The following is an 18,926-nucleotide window of genomic DNA, read 5'->3' on the forward strand; positions in this document are numbered from 1 at the left end:
CTCCCCTTGCTCTCCCTCCCCCCCCCACACTATTGAGAGAGCCAAATGCCTGCTTATTTCAGAGAAGGAGGTACAGCAAAGATCCCAACTGATAAAAAAGAAGGCACCTTCTTATTAAGATAGTACTCAGAGTTAGCAGGACTCTCTCTCTCTCTCTCTCTCTGTGGTGGGGGTGGGGGGTTCAATGAAGGCTTGGGGTTTCCAGGTGGGAGCCCGGAAAAAGTGTCCAGTGGAAAGTTGCATCTTTCCAAGGAACAGGTTGAGCTCCAGACACACTGACCATTCCAGCAGAGGCACAGAGCAGACAGCCCAGTACATGGGGAGAGATCAGCCAGCCTGCTCGGTGTGTTGAAAGACTTGCTGGAGAGCTGGAACGGGACTGGTCAGAGGGGCCCCTCCAGGCAGCCTTGGCCACTCTGAGATCTTGTCCCTGAGAGGACAGGGGACTGTCATCCCCTGCCCCTAGTAGTTCTGGGGACCCCTGGCACTCACCTCATGTTCCTGCCTTGGCTGCTCTTGGGGGTTTTGGATTCCACCCCCCTGCCTTATTTTTGCAGGATCTCTTCCCTGGTGTCAGTTCTGGGGCTGGCTCTCCTGGACTCCACTCTCTGTCTTATCTTTGTTCTGAGAGCCCTGTGTGTGTCTGGGGAGTTGGCTGGCATTCTCCATTCAGGTCACGCCTTCTCCTGCCTGCAACAGACCTCTCTCTTTCCTCTCTCTCTCTCTCTCTCTCTCTCTCTCTCTCTCTCTCTCTCTCTCTCTTCTCTCTCTCTCTCTCCTCCTCCTCCTCCTCCTCCTCCTTCTTTTCCTCCTCCTCCTCCCCCCTCCTCCTCTTCCTCCTCCCCCTCCGTTTCCTCTTCTCTCCTCTCTTGCCTGCCTTCCTCTACCTCTCATTCCACTTCTCTGTCTCTCCTCTATTCTTACTGTCTGCCTCCCCTCTCTATCCTCTGTCCCTCTGTCTTTTTTCTGCATCTTCTCTCTTTGTTTCTGGGTTTCTCTCCTCTCTAGTTCTCCGTGATTTTTTTCTCTCCTTTTCCAGATGACCACAATTGCTCCCCCTCAGGACGTGCTCAAAGACAAGGCAAAACAATAATAAGATAGACCAAAGGAAAAACACAATGTATTAGGACAGAGCAAATTGAGAAGAAATTTCTCCCCTGCTCACATGGGAAGCACCACTGACCAGACATTGAGTTCCTAGCTTGACTCCTCTCCAGTGAGGATGCCAACAATTACAGGTTTCCTATGAATGGGAGCCTTGGAAAGGAACTCCAGGCAGGACAGGCCCCTTCTGTTTCACAGTTGATCTTTCTTACTTAAAAGTAAAACTTCTTGGTTGTTTACCCACTTCCTTGAGAATTGTGCTAATGTCCAAACAACTAATCCACCCTGGAGAGAACACAGTGAATCCCATAGACTCCATTAGGGTGTGTCTGGAAAAATGTACATGCCCATATGGTTATAGGGATCTGGGAAAACATGACCTAGAATCCAGGCAGAACTCCTGATTCACCTTTTCCCCCCTCTGTGTCAACTTTGGCTTGAAGAGCTCTGCACAGTGAGTGAGGGCCTGGGTACTGCATGCACTGGGAGACCCGGTGACAGAGTGAGAGCTCACGTACATCTGGAGCTTTGGGGGCTGCAGAGCCCCTCACAAATCCCATCTTATTTGAGTGTCACAACAGCCTGTGAGACATGTTTTGACTGCCCCTGTTTCTGCTAGCACCCCCCCTCCCCAGCTTTTTATTTTAAACGCACTAATATACATTCCCATTGCCTCCCCCAGTGGAAACAGAAGCTCCCCAGGTGGGAGCTGTTTTGTTTTGTCTTTGACTATCTGGAGTCTGCTAATAGTAGTCACTGAATTAATGTTTGTTGATTGATTAATCAATGTGACAGTTGAGGAAACTGAGGCTTGGAGAGTTTCATTCACTCGGTATCACACAGTTAGTGACAGAGGTGGTGTGTGAAGCAAGTTCTTCCTGACTCCAAGTCCTTAGTTCTTCCTCTCCTTGTGCCAGTGGAAAACACAGGGGACCATGGATTTAGAGCCAGAAGATGCCTTCAACATCATTTAATCATACTCTTTCATTTTAAAATTGAGCAAATTGAGGACCAGAGTGGTTAAGAGACTTGGGAAGATTGTGACAGAGACAGGTTTTGAACCCAGATACTGACTTCAAAGCCAGCATTGTTCTCTGTCTTACTTGGGCCAATAGTACCCTAACCTTCTGGAGATTACTCTACCTCTCCAGCTTCTCTTCTCTTCTCTCTCTCTCTCTCTCTCTCTCTCTCTCTCTCTCTCTCTCTCTGTCTCTCCCTCACTCCCCCTCCCTTACTCTGTCTCTATGTCTCTGTCTCTGCCTGTCTCTCTCTGTCCCTCTGTCTCTGTACTGCTGTCTCTGTCTCTGTCTCTCTGTCTCTGTCTCTCTCTGTTTCTGTATTTCTGTCTGTCTCTGTCTCTGTGTCTCTGTTGGTCTCTCTCTCAACATTTTCGATAGCCTGTCTTGCCAGCCAGGGTGTGATGGAGCAGTTCCCACTCACTTTGTGGGTACAAATGGAAGAGATGAGAGAAGAGCCTGGAGTTTGGACTCTTTTGGCAAACTGAGACTTTCTGTTTCAAGGAAAAAGCAAAGGGCTTTCAAAGTCTCATTAAAAGACTCGGTTTCTCAGACATCAAATGACTCTCACAGAACAACATTTTAATGATTTAAGCGCAAATGAATCAGGAACACATGGAGTATATTTCCCTTGGAATACATGAGGGTTTTAAAAAACGAAGGAGAACAACTTGGTCTGGCCGGGGCTGGCGGATGCAGCGTCCTGCCCATTGGAGACGCTGGCTGACTTCACGCTCCCAGCAGTTTGCTTTTCTTCAGCGCGGGAGGGAGGTGCACACAGCCAGCTCCCGAGTCAGCTGCAGAGAACAGAGAGCACAGCTCCGGCTGCCACCAGCCTCTCCTCGTAAAATGTCAAATATAAATTAAGCCTCTGAGTGTCATTTTCCGTCAGTGTCTTCACGGGGCTGCCAAGATACTATAGAAAGCTTTTGAACTATGGTCCACAGAAGCCTTGCCAATGGATTGCAGCTCTGGTATGTGCTTTTCTGGGGCTTACTCTGGCTCAGATGATGTTTGCACGACAGCAAAGTCCCCATGGCTCAGGCTGAGGATGAGATGGCTTCCCAGTGGGTGGGTCTCCCTTTGTGACACTATCCTGGTTCTTTCCTCTTGATGACGCCATAACCAGAGAGATTGCTGAAAGTAGGGCAGGATGCATCGTGTACATGAATGGTCATAAGGATCGCTGGGGAGCATAATATAGATGTGGAGATTTCTTCCATGTGTGACTGAGCAAATGGCTTGTCCTTTCTGGGCCTTGGTTCCTTTATATGTAAAATGAGGAGATTGGAATAGAACTCCAACCAACCAACCAACCAACCAATCAATCAACCAGGCATTTATCAAACATCTACTACTTACCAGGCACTGTGCAAGGCACTTTGGATACAAAGACAACTCCCCACCCCAAACAATCCTAGCCCTTAAGGAGTTTACATTCTGCTAACATAATATAAAGTCATGTAATCCTAGTCTTTCATTTTACAGTTGTTAAGTAAACAGGTGCATATAGATGAAGTGGTTTTCCCAAGGCCACACAGACAGTGAGTGGTAGAGACATATTTTGAACCTATGTCCCTGGGTCCAAATCCAGCATTGTTTCCACTGTGGTACCTTCAGGTCCTTAGTCTGTCTCTAAATGTTAGCCAGGGATTCCTGGCTGCCCAATGCTTCTGGCATTCCTCTGTCATCATCATTACTTGTTATTGTCAATCATGTCTCAGAGTCAATCAGAAAAATTCTTGTTTAGAAAAAATTCATTAAAAGAGACTCAAATTTTAAAAAGTTTGAAGACAAAAAGTTTAATATGCTTGCATAGGAGGTTGCATGTGTGTTTGTTTGAGATAAAGGATAAATTCATGCTTTGAGTTTCATATATGATTAGAATCACAGAATTTGGGGGCTTCAGGGGCTACCCAATGAGATCTGTAATTGAACTAGAATACCTTCTATGGTTTTTTTCCTTCTCTTATCTGTGTTGGGAAAACACAAAAAATTCGCCAACCCCACAGGGTTACTTCTTACTTCTGATTTAGCTCTTCATGGATCTGGTGCCAGTATTTTCATTTATGACAGAAACATCTTCCTGATAATTCATAGAAAGAAAGAATATGTGATGTGAGTAAGACATGGGGAAGGGTGGACAGATTTTACCATACTGACATTAACTTAATTACACTGTATCCTATGGGAAAATGGGAAATTAGCAATCAACCAGCTGCATCCAGTGGTTTCCCTACAGAGTCTTCAGAGAAAGTAATCCAAGACGAAACTCCAAGAAAAGAATCACTGAGTCACATAGCAAGAAGTGACCTAAAAAGCTACTTAGCACAAACCACATGTGAGCCATTCAACAATCATTTCTATTTTTTAATTAAAAATTTTTTGAATCAGCAAAATTCTCTCCTCTTACCCCTCCAAGAATGAAAGGAAAATAAAACAGCTTTTACAAATATGTATAGTCAAGCAAAACCAAGTTCTACATTAGCCATGTCCAAAAGCTGTGTTTGTGTGTGTGTTTTACATATACATACATATGTGTGTGTCTCATTTTGTACTCTGAGATCTTCACCTCTCTATCAAGAGGTGGGCAGCAGCATGTTGTGTTGTGAGTCCTCTGAAAGTGTGGTTGGTCCTTACACTGATCAGATTCCCAATCTTGCAGAGTTTTTGTCTTTACTATATCATTCTCTCTGTCTGTCTCTCTCTCTGTCTCTCTCTCTCTCTCTCTCTTTCTCTCTGTATATTCTCCTGCTTCTGCTGACTTCACTCTGAATCAAGTCATACAAGTCTTCCCAGGTTTCTCTGAAACCATCCCTTTTCACCACTTTTTGCAGCACAATTATATTCCATCTCATTTATATGCCATTACTTGTTTAGCTGTTGTCTCATTGATGGGTGCTCCCTCAGATTCTTATTCTTTGCCACTTTGAAAAAAGTTGTAAATATTTTTGTAGATCCTTGGAGTTTGTTTTGCTTAGGATTGATCTCTCCCTTAATTTGTCCTTTCTCTAATCCTCCCTTCTCTTCTTCCCTCCTGTTTTCCTGTTAAGTAAAATGTATTTCTGAATCCAACTCTGTGAGTGTGTGCCTGCATGTCCTTCCCTCCTTTGCCTAGTTCAGATGAGAGTGAGGTTTAGCTGCTCCTCTAGCTGTTTTTTGTATAGACTTCTACTTGGACACCTTGATTGTGGGGGATAATTTTCCTCAATTTTTCTTTCCCTTCCCCCCAGTGTATTTCTTTTTTTCATTCTTCTTTTAAGGTCATAAAGACATAATGGAATCAGTAGCAGACCTTCTGTATAATTAGACTCTCTTTATGATCCCTAATGATAATATAGTTCAAGGGGGATACATGTATCATCTTCCCATATTTGAATGGAAGCAGTTTATTCTTGTTTAATCCCCGATGATTGTTCAATTGTATTTATTATTTCTTAATTTTTATATTTATTTTTTAAAATATTTCTCTTAATTCATGTGTTTAAACTTCAAGTTTCTATGCAGCTCTGGCATTTTCATCATGAATGCTTGAAAATCCTCTATTTCATTGTCTATTTTTTCTCAGTCTTGACTTCTTTCTTTCTGGCTGCTTGCAGAATTTTTTCTTTGCTCTATACTTTTAAGAGACCTTAGCAGTTTTCTTTTAAGATTTCTTGAAATACGATGTCTATATCTTTTTTTGGTCATAGCTTGCATGTAGTCCATTGATTCTTAATTTTTTTTCTCCTTAATCTGGTTTCCCTGTCAGTTGTTTTTGTTTTCTTGTATCTTTTCCAATCTTTTGACTTTGTTTTTTTCAATTTTATTTTTGACTTTGGGGACAAAACAAGGATTTTCATAATATAGTATAATAAAAAAGATGATTGTACATGAAACTGCAAATCCACTTTGCACAACTTGCTATTCCTTTCAAATATACAACAAAATCATCATGTAAATTTCTTTTTTCTCCTCCTCCCCCCTCTGCCCTAGAGATGACTTTGTTTTAGTACTTCTTATTGTCTCAAGGAATTATTGGCTTCTATTTGGTCTATTTAATTTTCAGGGCATGTGTTACATGGGCAAGGTTTTAAATTCCAAGTTGTTAATTTTCTTTCCAATTCTTTCTTCCTTAGGTCTCATTTCATTTCATTTTTTTCTCCAGTATTCTCATTTAATTTTCCCCAATATATTATTTCATTAAATATTTTGAATCACATGTAAAATCACATTCATTTTTTAAAATTTTGAGTTCCAAAATCCCGACTCTCCTCCTCCTCTCCCCATCCTTGAGAAACCAAGCAATTTGATATAGATTATACATGTGAAGTTATGCAAAACATATTTCCATATTAGCCATGGTGCAAAGTAAACACAGACAAACAAAACCCCCAAGAAAAATAAAGTTAAAAAAAAGTACGATTTGATATTCTTTCAGCTTTCATCAGTTCTTTCTCTGGAGGTGGATAGAATTTTTCATCATAAGTTCGTCGTTTTGATCAGAATAGCTAGATGACCATCATATGATATTGCTGTTACTGCATATAATGTTCTTCTGGTCTTGCTCACTTCACTTTGCGTCAGTTCATATAAGTCTTTTCAGCTTTTTCTGAAATATGCCTGCTCATCATTTCTTATGGAATGATAGCATTCCATTACCTTCCTATACCATAACTTGTTCAGTCATTCCCCAGTTGATGGGCATCCCCTCAATTTCTAATTCCTGGCCACCACAAAAAGAGCTTCTATAAATATTTTTGTACATGTGAGTCCTTTTCTCTTTTTGATGATCTCTTTGTGATACAGACCTAATAGTGGTATTGCTGGATCAAAGGGCATGTATAGTTTTATTGCCCTTTGGGCATAGTTCCAAATAGTATAGCTTATTTTTATATAGTGCCTACTAAGTACGAGGCCAAGTACACTTTACAAACATTATTTCATTTAATCCTCATGATGACCTTGGGAGGTAGGTGATATTATTATTATTATTCCCATTTTAACAGTTAAGGAAACTGAGGCAGACAGGGGTTAAGTGACTTACCCAAAGTCACACAGGTAATAGGTGTCTGAAGCTATATTTGAACTCCAGATCCTGAGTTACCTAGCTGCCTACAGCTTCGCTAGCAGCTCATTAGGTTTTGTAATTCTGGAAAAGACTGAGTACAGTTCCAGCAAGAGGTCTGTGCCTCTTGTCTGAGTATTTGCTATAGTTCAACATAAAGAGACCTCATCTATAGGCTAGATGATGACTTCTTTGTCCAGTCATCTGCTTTCACTTCTACAGGGATAATCAAACACTAGAGATTGATTATTAAAAGGGGTAAGAAGTATAAAGGTGGGGGAGTGATTGAGTAAATCAATCCTATCACTCACACCCTATTTTCATTCAAAGTAGGTGTCAAGATACTGTAACCAGGTGAGAATATGTGAATCTAGGAATTAATCAAGGACACTGTATACTAGATGTGAACAAAGTCTGGTCATATCTCCTTAGTTGCAACAGGAAATCTGTTTGTATTTTGACTGAAGGACTTGGTTCTGAACCATCCAGCTTGTTGGAATTGGTAATTTGAGTGAGCTGAGGACTTAGGAGAGAGCATTTCAGTCAGTCTCCTAGAAGGAACCACTGGGAGGTGAGGATTGGGGGTGGGAGGAGAGTGCCACAGTTTTCTCCTCCCTACCCTAAGTAGGTTGGAGTAGGACCTTGTGAGGTTCAAAGATTCAGAGGAGTTTGAACTTCCCATGGGCATCCTAGAAGCATCCCTGCAGCCATGGAACAGCTGATGGCAGTGTCTGCATGAGGAGTCCAGGAGAGACTGGATGCAGTTTAAGTCTACAAAAAAACCCAACGGGAAAACAAATTAAAAACAAAAGCCTAGACTGCACCTAAGGGAAACACGTCAAGGACTCAAGCCAAAGGACTTTGGGGACCTGAGAATGACCCCTCTGCCTCAGACACTCTCTAAGCCTGAGCCCATTTATCTCTTGTTGGCAGTCTTTGAGATTTCCTAGGTCCAAAACAATCCAGACCCTAGAAGCTGATTCTATGGTGACAGACTGTCAATCCCTGGGACTCACTCAACATCTTTCCAACTCATTGCTTCCTTCTATGGCTTCAGGTTTGGAATATGAGAACCCATGGTCAACCTACACCCTGATGAGACATTCAGGTTGGATTTCAGTGGAGGCAGCAGAGGGAGCTTTTAATCCATACTTTAGGGTACATTAATTCTTTCCTTAAAAAAATGTTCTTGGCTCTTTAAGAATCTTAAAGAATGTCTATCTTTATCTTTTGATATGGTAATTATGTGCCTGGAGACTGGAGTTTGGGGTTTTTCCTTGTGGTGGACCCATGGAATCCACCACGTGTCCCCCTCCCCCCCCCCCCCCCCCCCCCCCCCCCGCACCAGCCCATTTCCTATTCTTCTATTCTGGGAATTGTTTTCCCCCAGTGATTTATTTTCATGCAGGGTCATTTGTATCTCTTATGTTTATTCTCTGGGATTCCAATTAATCTAATCTCTGAATTTCCAGATATGTCTTCCATGTCAGTTACTTTATCCTAAATTATCATTATCTTTAGAGTTCTGGGACACTCGGGCTTTGTCCTTTGATTTTATTCTCCTTAAGTGTTTCGCATTTGTCTTTGGATCCCTGGTGCCTTCTACAGAGCCTGGCATTTAGTAGACACTTTATAAACTCTGTTGCTTAAATGGGCTTTTTTCAACTATGTTTCTTCTGTCTTTCTTCTGCCATTAAAAAGAGAAGACCGTCTTTGCTACCTGACATTTTTGTATATCGCTCTTTTAACCCTTGCATTCTGTGCTGTTGCAGAATCTCCTCAATGTGTTTATTACTCAAATTACTTTATCTTTTGGTATGTCTTCAATGGTTCCTGCTGTGGTTTCAACTTCTAGTTCTGTGGAAGTATTGATCCTCGTTTCTTTTACATTGAAGATTTTCTCAATCCAAATCAGAAAGTGATTTTTCTTTCGCTCATTCCTTAACTTGCAGATGAACCCCTCTTTTGTTGTTTCTCTGGGGCAAAAAAACCCCTCCCTTATCTTTAATATCTTAAGAGGCAACTAACAGCTTTTGTACTCAGTGGGAGAGTCTAGCAATGGAGAAGGTAAGAGCCTTGCCTGTCCCCTATTCTGCTCTATTTTAGTGGGGGATGGAATGGGGAGAGGGCAGGAATCTGCAGGAATTACTGACAGAGGCTTACAGCCTGGGACTGCTGTTTTTTTTTTTCAGAGACTCTGAGGGACAGAATGATGTAGTAGTTACGTAGGTCTGGATGATGCGAGTTCAAATCCTTGCACCAGATAATTATTCGCTATGTGGCCTTGGGCATGGGGTTCTTCATCTGTACAACGAGGGAGTTGGACTCAGCCTTTAAATGCTCTTTTAACTCAATATCTATGATCCCATAATCCTCCCACTCATATTTATTTATTCTCTATCCCACTGGGAGCCACCAAGTGGGAACTGCTTTCTTTCTAATGTGTGTGTGTGTGTGTGTGTGTGTGTGTGTGTGTATGTGTGTGGTGGTGTGGTATGGTGTGTGTGGTAGTGATGACTGGATAAGCTACCATGGCTGTGGTAGAGGCATTGCCAACAATTCTGGAGCCAGGGACCAAAGCACAAAAGGCAAACAATGTCCTCCTATGGCTTAGGAAAAGTTCCTTTGGGATGGGGGGTGGGTGGGGGGAGTAATCTGGGTAGAGGCTTCAGGACCCAATGTCCCTGCACTGGAGGAGGAAGTAAGTAGGACAGGCTCCCCCTTCACAGCTCTGATCCCTGGTGGCACTTAAGGGACACAGCCCCTCCCCTCTTTTAGCTTCTCTACCCCAAGCCAAGTCTATATTGTGGGGGCTGTAAGCACAGAGGTGAGGGCTCTAGCAGAACCAAGAGCAGTCAGTCAACAAGCATTTATTAAGTGCCTACAACATGCTAGGCGCTGTGCTATGTTCTGGGGATATGAAGAAAGGCACAAAACAATCCCTCAAGGAACTCCCAGTCTTTTGTCCTCAGAGAGGGACAAAATGCAAGCAACCATACACAAAGAAGCCACATACACGATACATTGGGGCTAATCTACAGCAGCAGGGGAAAGTCTCCAATGTTTAAATGGAGGGGGGGGAGAGAAGAGTAACATGGAGTGCTATTGATGGTTGGAGGACTGTTGTTGTTTGTCCCTTGTTCTCAAAGAGGACCATAACATCAGGAAAGTGATCTCATGACTTGAAAGTGAATTGGATTTGTGAGGCAGAGCTGTGCAAAACCACCAGCCTCACTCTCTCCTCTGGAGCCATCTGGGTCCAGTGTCAAGATATAGATCATGATGACTGGAGATGGCCTGGTTGGAGGAACATGAGCCACAGAGGTGTGGGGAACAGTTTGGGAAGAAACCCACATCAAATCCTGTCCCAAAGGCCACATGATGGGGCTTGTAGCCTAAGAAGTTTACAGGAAGGCTATCTTGGGCTTCTAGGGGTTCTGCAAATGGAAGATTCTTAGTTCAGTAAGCATATAAGAATGTGTCTTATTTCCTTTTATTATTAATGAAATTTTTCTTTTGGAAACTCCACTGTGCTGTGGGAGAACAAAGATGAAACTAAGGAGTGCTGGGCGCTGGGGATACAAATACAAATATTATGGAAGCAGGTGGTGGGTGAAGAGCATGGAAACTTGTGTAAACTGCTTGTTAACTGAGGACAGAGCAACAACCAAGCTTTATCAGGGAGGTATTCCTCTATTAACACCTATGTCTTCTGTCTTTTAATTATTTCCCATTTATTATAGACATAGCTTGTTTATAAAGGTTTGTTTGCTTGTTGTCTCCTCTATTAGATTGTGAGCTCCTTGAGGGCAGGGACTGTCCTTTGTGTCTTTTTGTATCTCTAGCACTTGGCAACGTGCTTGTCAAGCACGTTATAAGCAGTAGCTGCTTATAATTTTATTGACTGACTGACATCAGTGCATTTTTCACTCTTGGTTGGGTGTCTTCAATTCCCCTGCCAGCATCAGGTTAGTAAGGTATGAAGTAGAGAATAAGTCCATTACAGAAAACAAAGATTATACAATGACTCATCCCCAAGCCAGGCGACTGTCAAGAAAACTTTCTCCTTTGGTGAGTCTAGCCTTCCACCAGTGGCATACACAGTCCCTTGAGATGCTGGTCCAGCAGCCCTTCCTTCTGGCAGGTCCCACCTTCCTTGAGGTCCTATGCAGTCCACATGAAGTCAGTACCAGTGAAAGGCAAGGTTCTGGTTTACTCCTCCAAATCATGTCTCTGCCTCATTGTTCTGCTTTGCCTCCCACAGTGATTCGGAAACCATTCCCTTTGCCACTTTGTCTGGCCAAGATTTGGCAATGACACTGCTGTGGCTATATTGTATCTCTGTTGCTGCCAAGTGCTTCTTATTTTGGCCAATTCCTCAGGGAAACATCACAGCTCTTTTGGAATGAGACATCCTAGGATGACTGACATACCTCAGGATTAGTCAACATGCATCGCTCCAATGATAGTCAAGCTTACAGCCCCACCTGCTGGTATGTGAAGAGGCCACTTGCTCATCTGTCAAGACCTTGAGAATCCCCCTTCTCAACCAGAGGTCTGATTATGGTGCTCTCTCCTGGCGGAGGCAAGGTGATAACGTTCTGTTCACTTCTTCCCTGACTCACAGCTCACTCACCATGCCCCCAGACTTGGTCAACATGTCTTGCTGTGTGTTTGGGGGCAAGGGAAAATCACACCTCTTGCTATTTACCTTTCTCCTCTCACTCTCCCTTCTCTCTCTCATTCCTCCACCTCCTCCCATAAAATACCAGGTTATGCGAATTGCCTTGAAGCTCAGAGATATAGCTAAAATCACTGGAAGGTGTCTCTCTCACCCTCCATATCCAATCTGTTGCCTGTTGATTTTGCCTTCATAACACCTGCAATCCCTTCCCACTCTCTGACATTGCCCCCCCCCCCCCCCCTGCCCCTGCCACAGGTGCTCATCTAGTCTATTGTACCTGGCCTATTGTTATAGCCTTCTTACTGGTCTCCTTGCCTTGCTTCTTTCCTTTGCAATTTTCCTTAAATTTTGCTCTTCTCCACAGTACTGCTGATCTTATGACTCTCACCTCCTCACTGTTCTTCCCATAGGATGTTCCATCTCCTGACTCCATGTATTTTACTGGCCATCTCCCATGCCTGGAATGATCTCCATTATCATCTCTGGTTTCCCTGGCTTCTTTTGGGTTCCCACTAAAATCCAATCATCTACAAAAAACTTTTCCTGACCCTCTTGATGCTATTGCCTTCCTTCTGAGATTATCTCCAATTTATCCTTTATATATCTTATCTGCACATAGTTGTTAGCATGTTGTCTGTGAGTTCCTAGAGAATAGGAATGGCTTCTGCCTTTCTTTGTTATCGCCGGTGTTTAGTCCAGTGCCTGGCACTTAATAAGTGGCACTTAATAAATGCCTTTTCTTGATGACTGGAAAGAAACAAAGAACAAAGTTGTAGTGTCTGTCACTGATATTCCTGCTCCTTTGGCTCTGTTACGCCTGGCAAAAATCTGGAATCTCTAAAGGTAGCCACTGAAAACTGTTGTCCTGTGGAAACAGGATGTGCATGTGGGAGCCCCAGTGAGGAGAGTGTCAAAACAAAAAGATGAAGATTGGTGAGCCCAAGAAACATTTCATTCACTCACTCAACAAGCATTCATGAAATAATCACTGTAAACCTGACATTGAGTTCAGTCCTGGAAATAAAGAAAAAAGTGGAAGTATTTCCTCTCTAGGAGTTTATGTTCATTGGGGAGAAGAAGAAGAAGAAGAAGAAGAAGAAGAAGAAGAAGAAGAAGAAGAAGAAGAAGAAGAAGAAGAAGAAGAAGAAGAAGAAGAAGAAGAAGAAGAAGAAGAAAGAGTAGGAGGAGGATAGAGAAAAAAGAGACAAGAGGGATGACAAGAAAGGCTGGTAAATCACACTCTTGGCCCCAGACTTTCTAACATGAATTTTTAAGCAAAGGTTGGATGATGACTTGTTGGAGCTCTTGAAGACAGAGAATATTCTTGTTTAGGTCCGCACAAATTGGACCAGGTAATCTCCTTCTATTTATGATATAATGCTAAAGATACTTTCTGATCAAGTGTGTGGAGGGATGGCTATTATAATTTACACACAATTTCCACGTCTTATTCACTGCCTCCCCCCCAAGAATCCTTGGAAGATCTCCATCTAGCTAGTTTTACTTACCTGAAAACTTGGGGTTGTTTATACTCTGGGGTCAATTCCCAGCCTCTCCTGCCTGAGACCTAGGACTATAACACAACATTGCCATAATATTTTCACTTACTATGGCCAATAACTGGGCAAACACACTACGATAGAGTCCAAGCAGCTTTCTATGACTCAGGAGTCTGACTGATCTAAGCAGGTCTCTTGAACCTTGTCTCAGTATTAGATGTGTCTGCTATTAACACTCTTTTCTGGGACCCTATGCCCCATGTCCATCCTAATTTCTTGGGCTAATTCTTTTCTTTGCATATCTCCCCATTGCTTTTCTTGTCTGGATTCCTGACCTAAGCTGACTTCTATTCACTGTATGTTCCATAGGACTGCCTATGCCTGGTTTTCATTATTCCATTTTGAGATTGGTATTCTGCATGAGATTTTCCAGCAACAAGCTAGGCCAAAACCTCAAGCTACACCCTCTAATAACATCCATTGTGTTCTTTATTGAAAATAAAACGCTGATGCTCTTCAGTGCTTAGATGGTGACAACTGAATTTTCACCCTTTGTAGACAAGGAGTAAAGCCTTTTCATCTATCCATCATGCAGATCAGAAAGTCATTGCGGGAAGCAACAAATAGTCCACATTACCAGAGCACTTCAAGCTCTTTTCTCGTGACTGTTCCTTGGGGCAGGGAGTTCAAGCTGTGTCCTGTTTACAGGTGAGGAGACTGAGGCTCAAAGGGATTCAGTGGCTTCCACAGAGTAACACAGCTGGTATATGTCAGCAGCAGTCTTTGAAGCCAAGTCTTCTGGGTCTTTATATGATACTTTTTTAGTCCCCTGCGAAGTTTGTTGAATACAAAGGATCTTCCCAAAACATGAGGACTGATCATTTTAAAAAGAGATTTTGAAGATTTTAACCATATGTCTAATAAAGATATCAATACAGGAGATGAAGTGTAAATAAGAAAAGGAAGAATAAAGGCGGTGACTGAGAAAATACAGAAGAATTGGGAACTTCTTAGAACCCCTATGTGAAAATGCAGAATGCTGCTGTACCTAGGGAGGCTAGGGTGTTTGCCCTCTCCCTCTAAGGGAGCCATGACCTCTGTCCTGATACACAGTAGACTGAATCAGTCTTGGAACAGTCTGTTGCCTGAAGAGAGAGGTCAGGTTTCTTCCCCCCATTCTCTGGCTCTTTATAACCCCTCCCCAGGCCCTGGGGAGAATCATTTAAAGCAAAAGATTTGGCTCAAGTCCAGAATCTCCTTAAAGGGGACTATAAAGGCATTCAGTGGACACTATAGATCAGATATAGGACAGCTATTTATTTCCTCCCTCCATACAAAAGAAATGCTAAAACCAGGAATGTGCACAGAAAAAAAATGTAAACATGAAGCAGTAATCTATAATTAATGTTCTAACCTTTGTCAGATTGATACTTAAACCATCAAAGCAGGAAACATTTTGCAAAATGATTGAATGAACTTTTTGCCTTTGATTCAATTGCACACTGTTTAAATTATTCCCTCTAGGTCCAAACTATGGCTTGGGCTCATCCCTCTGCTAGTGGTTATCTTCTCCAAGAAGCTTGTGCTCAAGTGACCAAAGAATCACAAAGAAACACAAAGCAGAAGAGGCAGTCAAAGGTCCAGCCTAAGGCCATCTAGGTAAAACTGTACTCTATGTGTCCATGCATAAACAATGACCATTTCTACTGGAATGGGGGAGAGGACCACTCTTGCCAACCTTCCTTGGATATTGGATATTGGAGAGGTAAGGAGAGCAAGGGGAGGGAAGGAGGAAAGGAAGAGAGAGGAAGGGAAGGAAAGAGAGGAAGAGAAGGGGAGAGAGACAGAGGGGGAGAGAGAGAGAGACAGAGAGAGAGAGAGAGACAGAGAGAGAGAGAGAGACAGAGAGAGAGAGAGAGGGAGAGAGAGAGAGAGAGCGGGAGAGAGGGAGAGAGAGGGGGAGAAAAAGAGGGGGAGAGAGAGAGAGAGGATTATTTGTCCCATTCTCTTGAATGTTGGAAAACAGAGTCACAGGTTGGAGTTACTCTTTTTAAAGTTTACTGAGTGTGTGAACTTTTAGCTCAGTGGCCATATCACTTTGACCCAGCTTTTAAACAACTTCCTCCCTATATCCTCCTCACCTCCATAGCCACTGAGAGGTGAGGGGAGAGGAAGGACTAAAGGACCCCTCAAGTATTTCTGTGTTGTACCAAAGCAAGAAATCTCGAAACACTGAGCACATGCATCCTCAGAAGCAGATGGGGCCCAGGATTGGCATTCCATGGGCAACACCTTGGCCAGTATCCCCAGAAATGGTCCAAGCCCAGGCCTATTCCCAGACGCTCCGTAGGATGGCCGTTGTCACTCCTAGTTGGCTTCGAAGCTTAGGCCAAATGCCATGTCCTACCCACTCGCAGAGGGATGAACACATGGACCTGGAGGGAATTGCCCCCCTCCACCTTATGATTCTGTGTACTTGCTATCTCTTCTTTTTAGAACATGAACTCCCAGAGGGCATTTTTTGCCTTTGCATCCCTGGTGCCCAGGATTTATGATAAGCACTTTATCAGCACATGCTCATTAGTTGGTCCATTGCTCTTCTCAACAGGTGGAAATCAGTCCAGACCACCCTGCTTGAGACAAGGAAAGACAGAAGAGTTGGGAAGCCCAGGGGGAGAAGCAAGGATGGGGAGATGCCAGAAGCCACTTCTACCAATTAATTAATCAATAAACATTTATAAAGTGTCAACAAATGCCAGGCACTGTGCTAAGTGCTAGGGACACAAAAAGAGTCTACTGTCAAGGAGCTCACAATCTGATGGTGGAGAACACAAGCCGACAATTATATATGTACACACACACACACACACACACACACACACACACACACACATATATATATACACAAGCTCTGTAGGATAAATTGGAATGTACAGAGGGAAGGCAATGAAATTAAGAAGGGTTGGGCAAGGCTTTGTGGAGGAGGAAGGTGCCATTCCAGGCATAAGGATCAGCTGGAGAAAAGGCCTGGAGCTGAGAGATGGAGGGTCTAGTCTTCAGAAGACTGAAACCTAACTCCAGAAGAGAACTCAACTCCTGTCTCAGAACCCCTCTGACTCTTGTCCTGATGGAAGCACATGGCTCACCAAAAACCCCAAGCAGTGAGATGAAGCCTGGAGCAATGGAAAGAGTAGGTGGAGCATGGAGCAATGGAAAGATGACCTTGGGTCCATCACTTCCTTGTCTGGATCTCAGTTTCCTCATCTGTAAAATGAAGTGTTGGACTTCATGACTTCTAAGTTTCCCTTCCAGCTTTGAATCCAGGATCCTTCAAGCTTCCTCTCTGTCTTCTGGCCCCAGCCCCAGACAAGGACTCAGACTTGATTTGTTTCTTATGATGTGGCAAACCTACTGATGCAGGCCCTAGGCATGACTTCTCTAAACAAACCACATTCCTCAGACTTGGTGATAGCATTTTAGGGAGACTTTGCATGGTGATACTTTCCATTGATAGAAAATGTGGACCGAATGATGGGCTCTTGGACCCCCAGCCTTACCCATTGCTGCTGCTGGCATGGAAGGCAAACATGACCATCATAGCATATACAGGAAGAAGAGCCAGAGCTGACTTGTCTGTAGCACCTTGATTGTTGACTAATTTTGCCTTGTTAGAGACTCACAGCGTGGTGGCATCTCCTGGCATTATTATCCTCATTTTACAGAGGAGAGAAGGGCAGCTCAGAGAGGCTAGGGGATTTGCCCATTGTCACACGACTAACAAATGTCAGAAGTGAGATTTGAATTCAAGTCTATATGCTTCCTCATCCAGAACTCTATCCGCTATTTCAGGAGACCAGCAAGGGAGCACTCAAAAATACTTACAGAGCAATTATTAGAGACAATGTGGTATGGTGGAGAGATTTGGAGTCAGAAGACCTGGGTCCAATGCCTTAGACCATTAGAAAGTTGTCTGCAGGCAGTGAGACGTGAAGTCACTTATTCATGGTCACATCGACAAAGTATGCTAGGCAGACTTGAGCCCAGGTCTTCCTTTCTCCAAGGACAACTCTATTCATTTTGGTTTTGTATTCTTCTAAGCACTGTATAAAATAGTAGTGTATATAATCAATAATATCAGTTATCAATTATTGATAATATTATTGAAATGCAAAGACTCAATCGAATGGATTTCAGTAATGGATATTGGAACAATTACTTTTTTCCAGTTTTTCTGTGAGCATTACAGAATGAGCCTGCATATAGTAGAACCAACTCTTGGTCCTCTATAAATGAGAACTTTGTCCAGTGACTAATGAGTTGGAACAACCTATGAGGCCTAGGAAGTTCATTGGCCTTCTTTCTATTTGTGAAACTGGAAGAATTAAAGAAGATGCAGGCGATTAGAAGGCTGACTCACAGGGGCCCCTTGTAGGAGCTGGTAAATGAATTTGAGAATTTGTTATCATCACACCCCTGAAGCCAACTGGGAATATCGTTTCATGAGCCTCTGGGCCCTGTCACCTTTGTGGGACTCATGGTGAGTGTAAGATCACCAGGAAGATCATGGGAAGGCACATGCCAAGAGCGGTTGCAGAGCATGAAAGGATCGATAAATCCTACTAAGAACTGGGCAAGATCCTCTAAGCCAAACCAGCATATTCTTTGATATTTTGGGGTATTTGGTTGTCATAATAATAGCTAGCATTTGTACAGCACTTTAAAGTAGGCAAAGCACTTTGCAAATATGATCTTATTTCATCTTCACAATCCACTGGGGAGGTGGGGGCTGACTGAGGCACAGGTTAAGGGACTTGCCTGGGGTCACACAGGTAATAAGTATCTGAGGCTGGATTTGAACTCAGGCCTTCTTGACTTCAGGTCTGACACTACCCCCTGTGCCCCACAGCGGCCTCTAGGTGTGGATAGGAAACTGAACGTGGGGTTGAGAAGACCTGGGTTCAAATAGCACCTTAGATATTTTTAGCTGCGTGACCCTACATAGCAACAGAAATTCATTAAACACCTACCTCCTTTAAGCTACGTAGCGTGGACAGAAGAGTAGCTAGCATGGTCTAATGGATAGGACACTTGACTTTGAATCAGGAAGACCTGGGTTCCAATCCCATCTCAAACACAACATATGTGTGACTTTAGACGTTTACTTAATTTTCCTAGGTCTCGGTTTTCTCATCTGTAAAATAATAATGATATGTAATAACAGTGCCATCCAACTCCCCAGGCTGTGGTGATGGTCAGATGAGTTAATATATGTAAACACTTTGCAAACTTGGAAGCACTTTAGAAACGTTATCTATTGTTGTTATCATAAGCATTCTATGCTATAATAGGAAGTAGAAATGGCACCCAAGAAGATAAAGTCAGGAACAGTGGCTGGATTGGACCAAAAGCATAAAAAGGAACACCATGCTGAGGAACACACAAGGCTCTCAGAGGTGTTGCTGGATGAATCTGAGGTCCAGAAGACCTGAGGTCTTACTTCAAATCCTACTTCAGACACTTAGGAGATGTGTGACTCTGGGTATATCACTTAACCTCCACTCCCCTCAGATTCCTCA

General features: G+C 43.1%; 1 protein-coding gene across 8 annotated transcripts in view; it reads right to left on the reverse strand.

Moving 5' to 3' along the window:
- Positions 1–753, reverse strand: part of MASP1 (mannan binding lectin serine peptidase 1) — a 102,521-nt gene extending 101,768 nt beyond the window's left edge. For 7 of the 8 annotated variants that reach the window (XM_036754978.1, XM_036754976.1, XM_036754977.1 and 4 more), the window contains exon 1: positions 493–713. In XM_036754978.1, the coding sequence (XP_036610873.1) occupies positions 493–497 (5 nt within the window). In that variant the 5' untranslated portion in view covers positions 498–713. Of the gene's footprint in view, positions 1–492 lie in introns of all 8 variants that reach the window. The other variant, XM_036754980.1, reaches the window with a different exon arrangement.
- Positions 754–18,926: the final 18,173 nt, after the last annotated feature.

Source organism: Trichosurus vulpecula, chromosome 4 (genome assembly GCF_011100635.1).
Source record: "Trichosurus vulpecula isolate mTriVul1 chromosome 4, mTriVul1.pri, whole genome shotgun sequence".
In the NCBI taxonomy this organism is placed as follows: Eukaryota; Metazoa; Chordata; class Mammalia; order Diprotodontia; family Phalangeridae; genus Trichosurus; species Trichosurus vulpecula.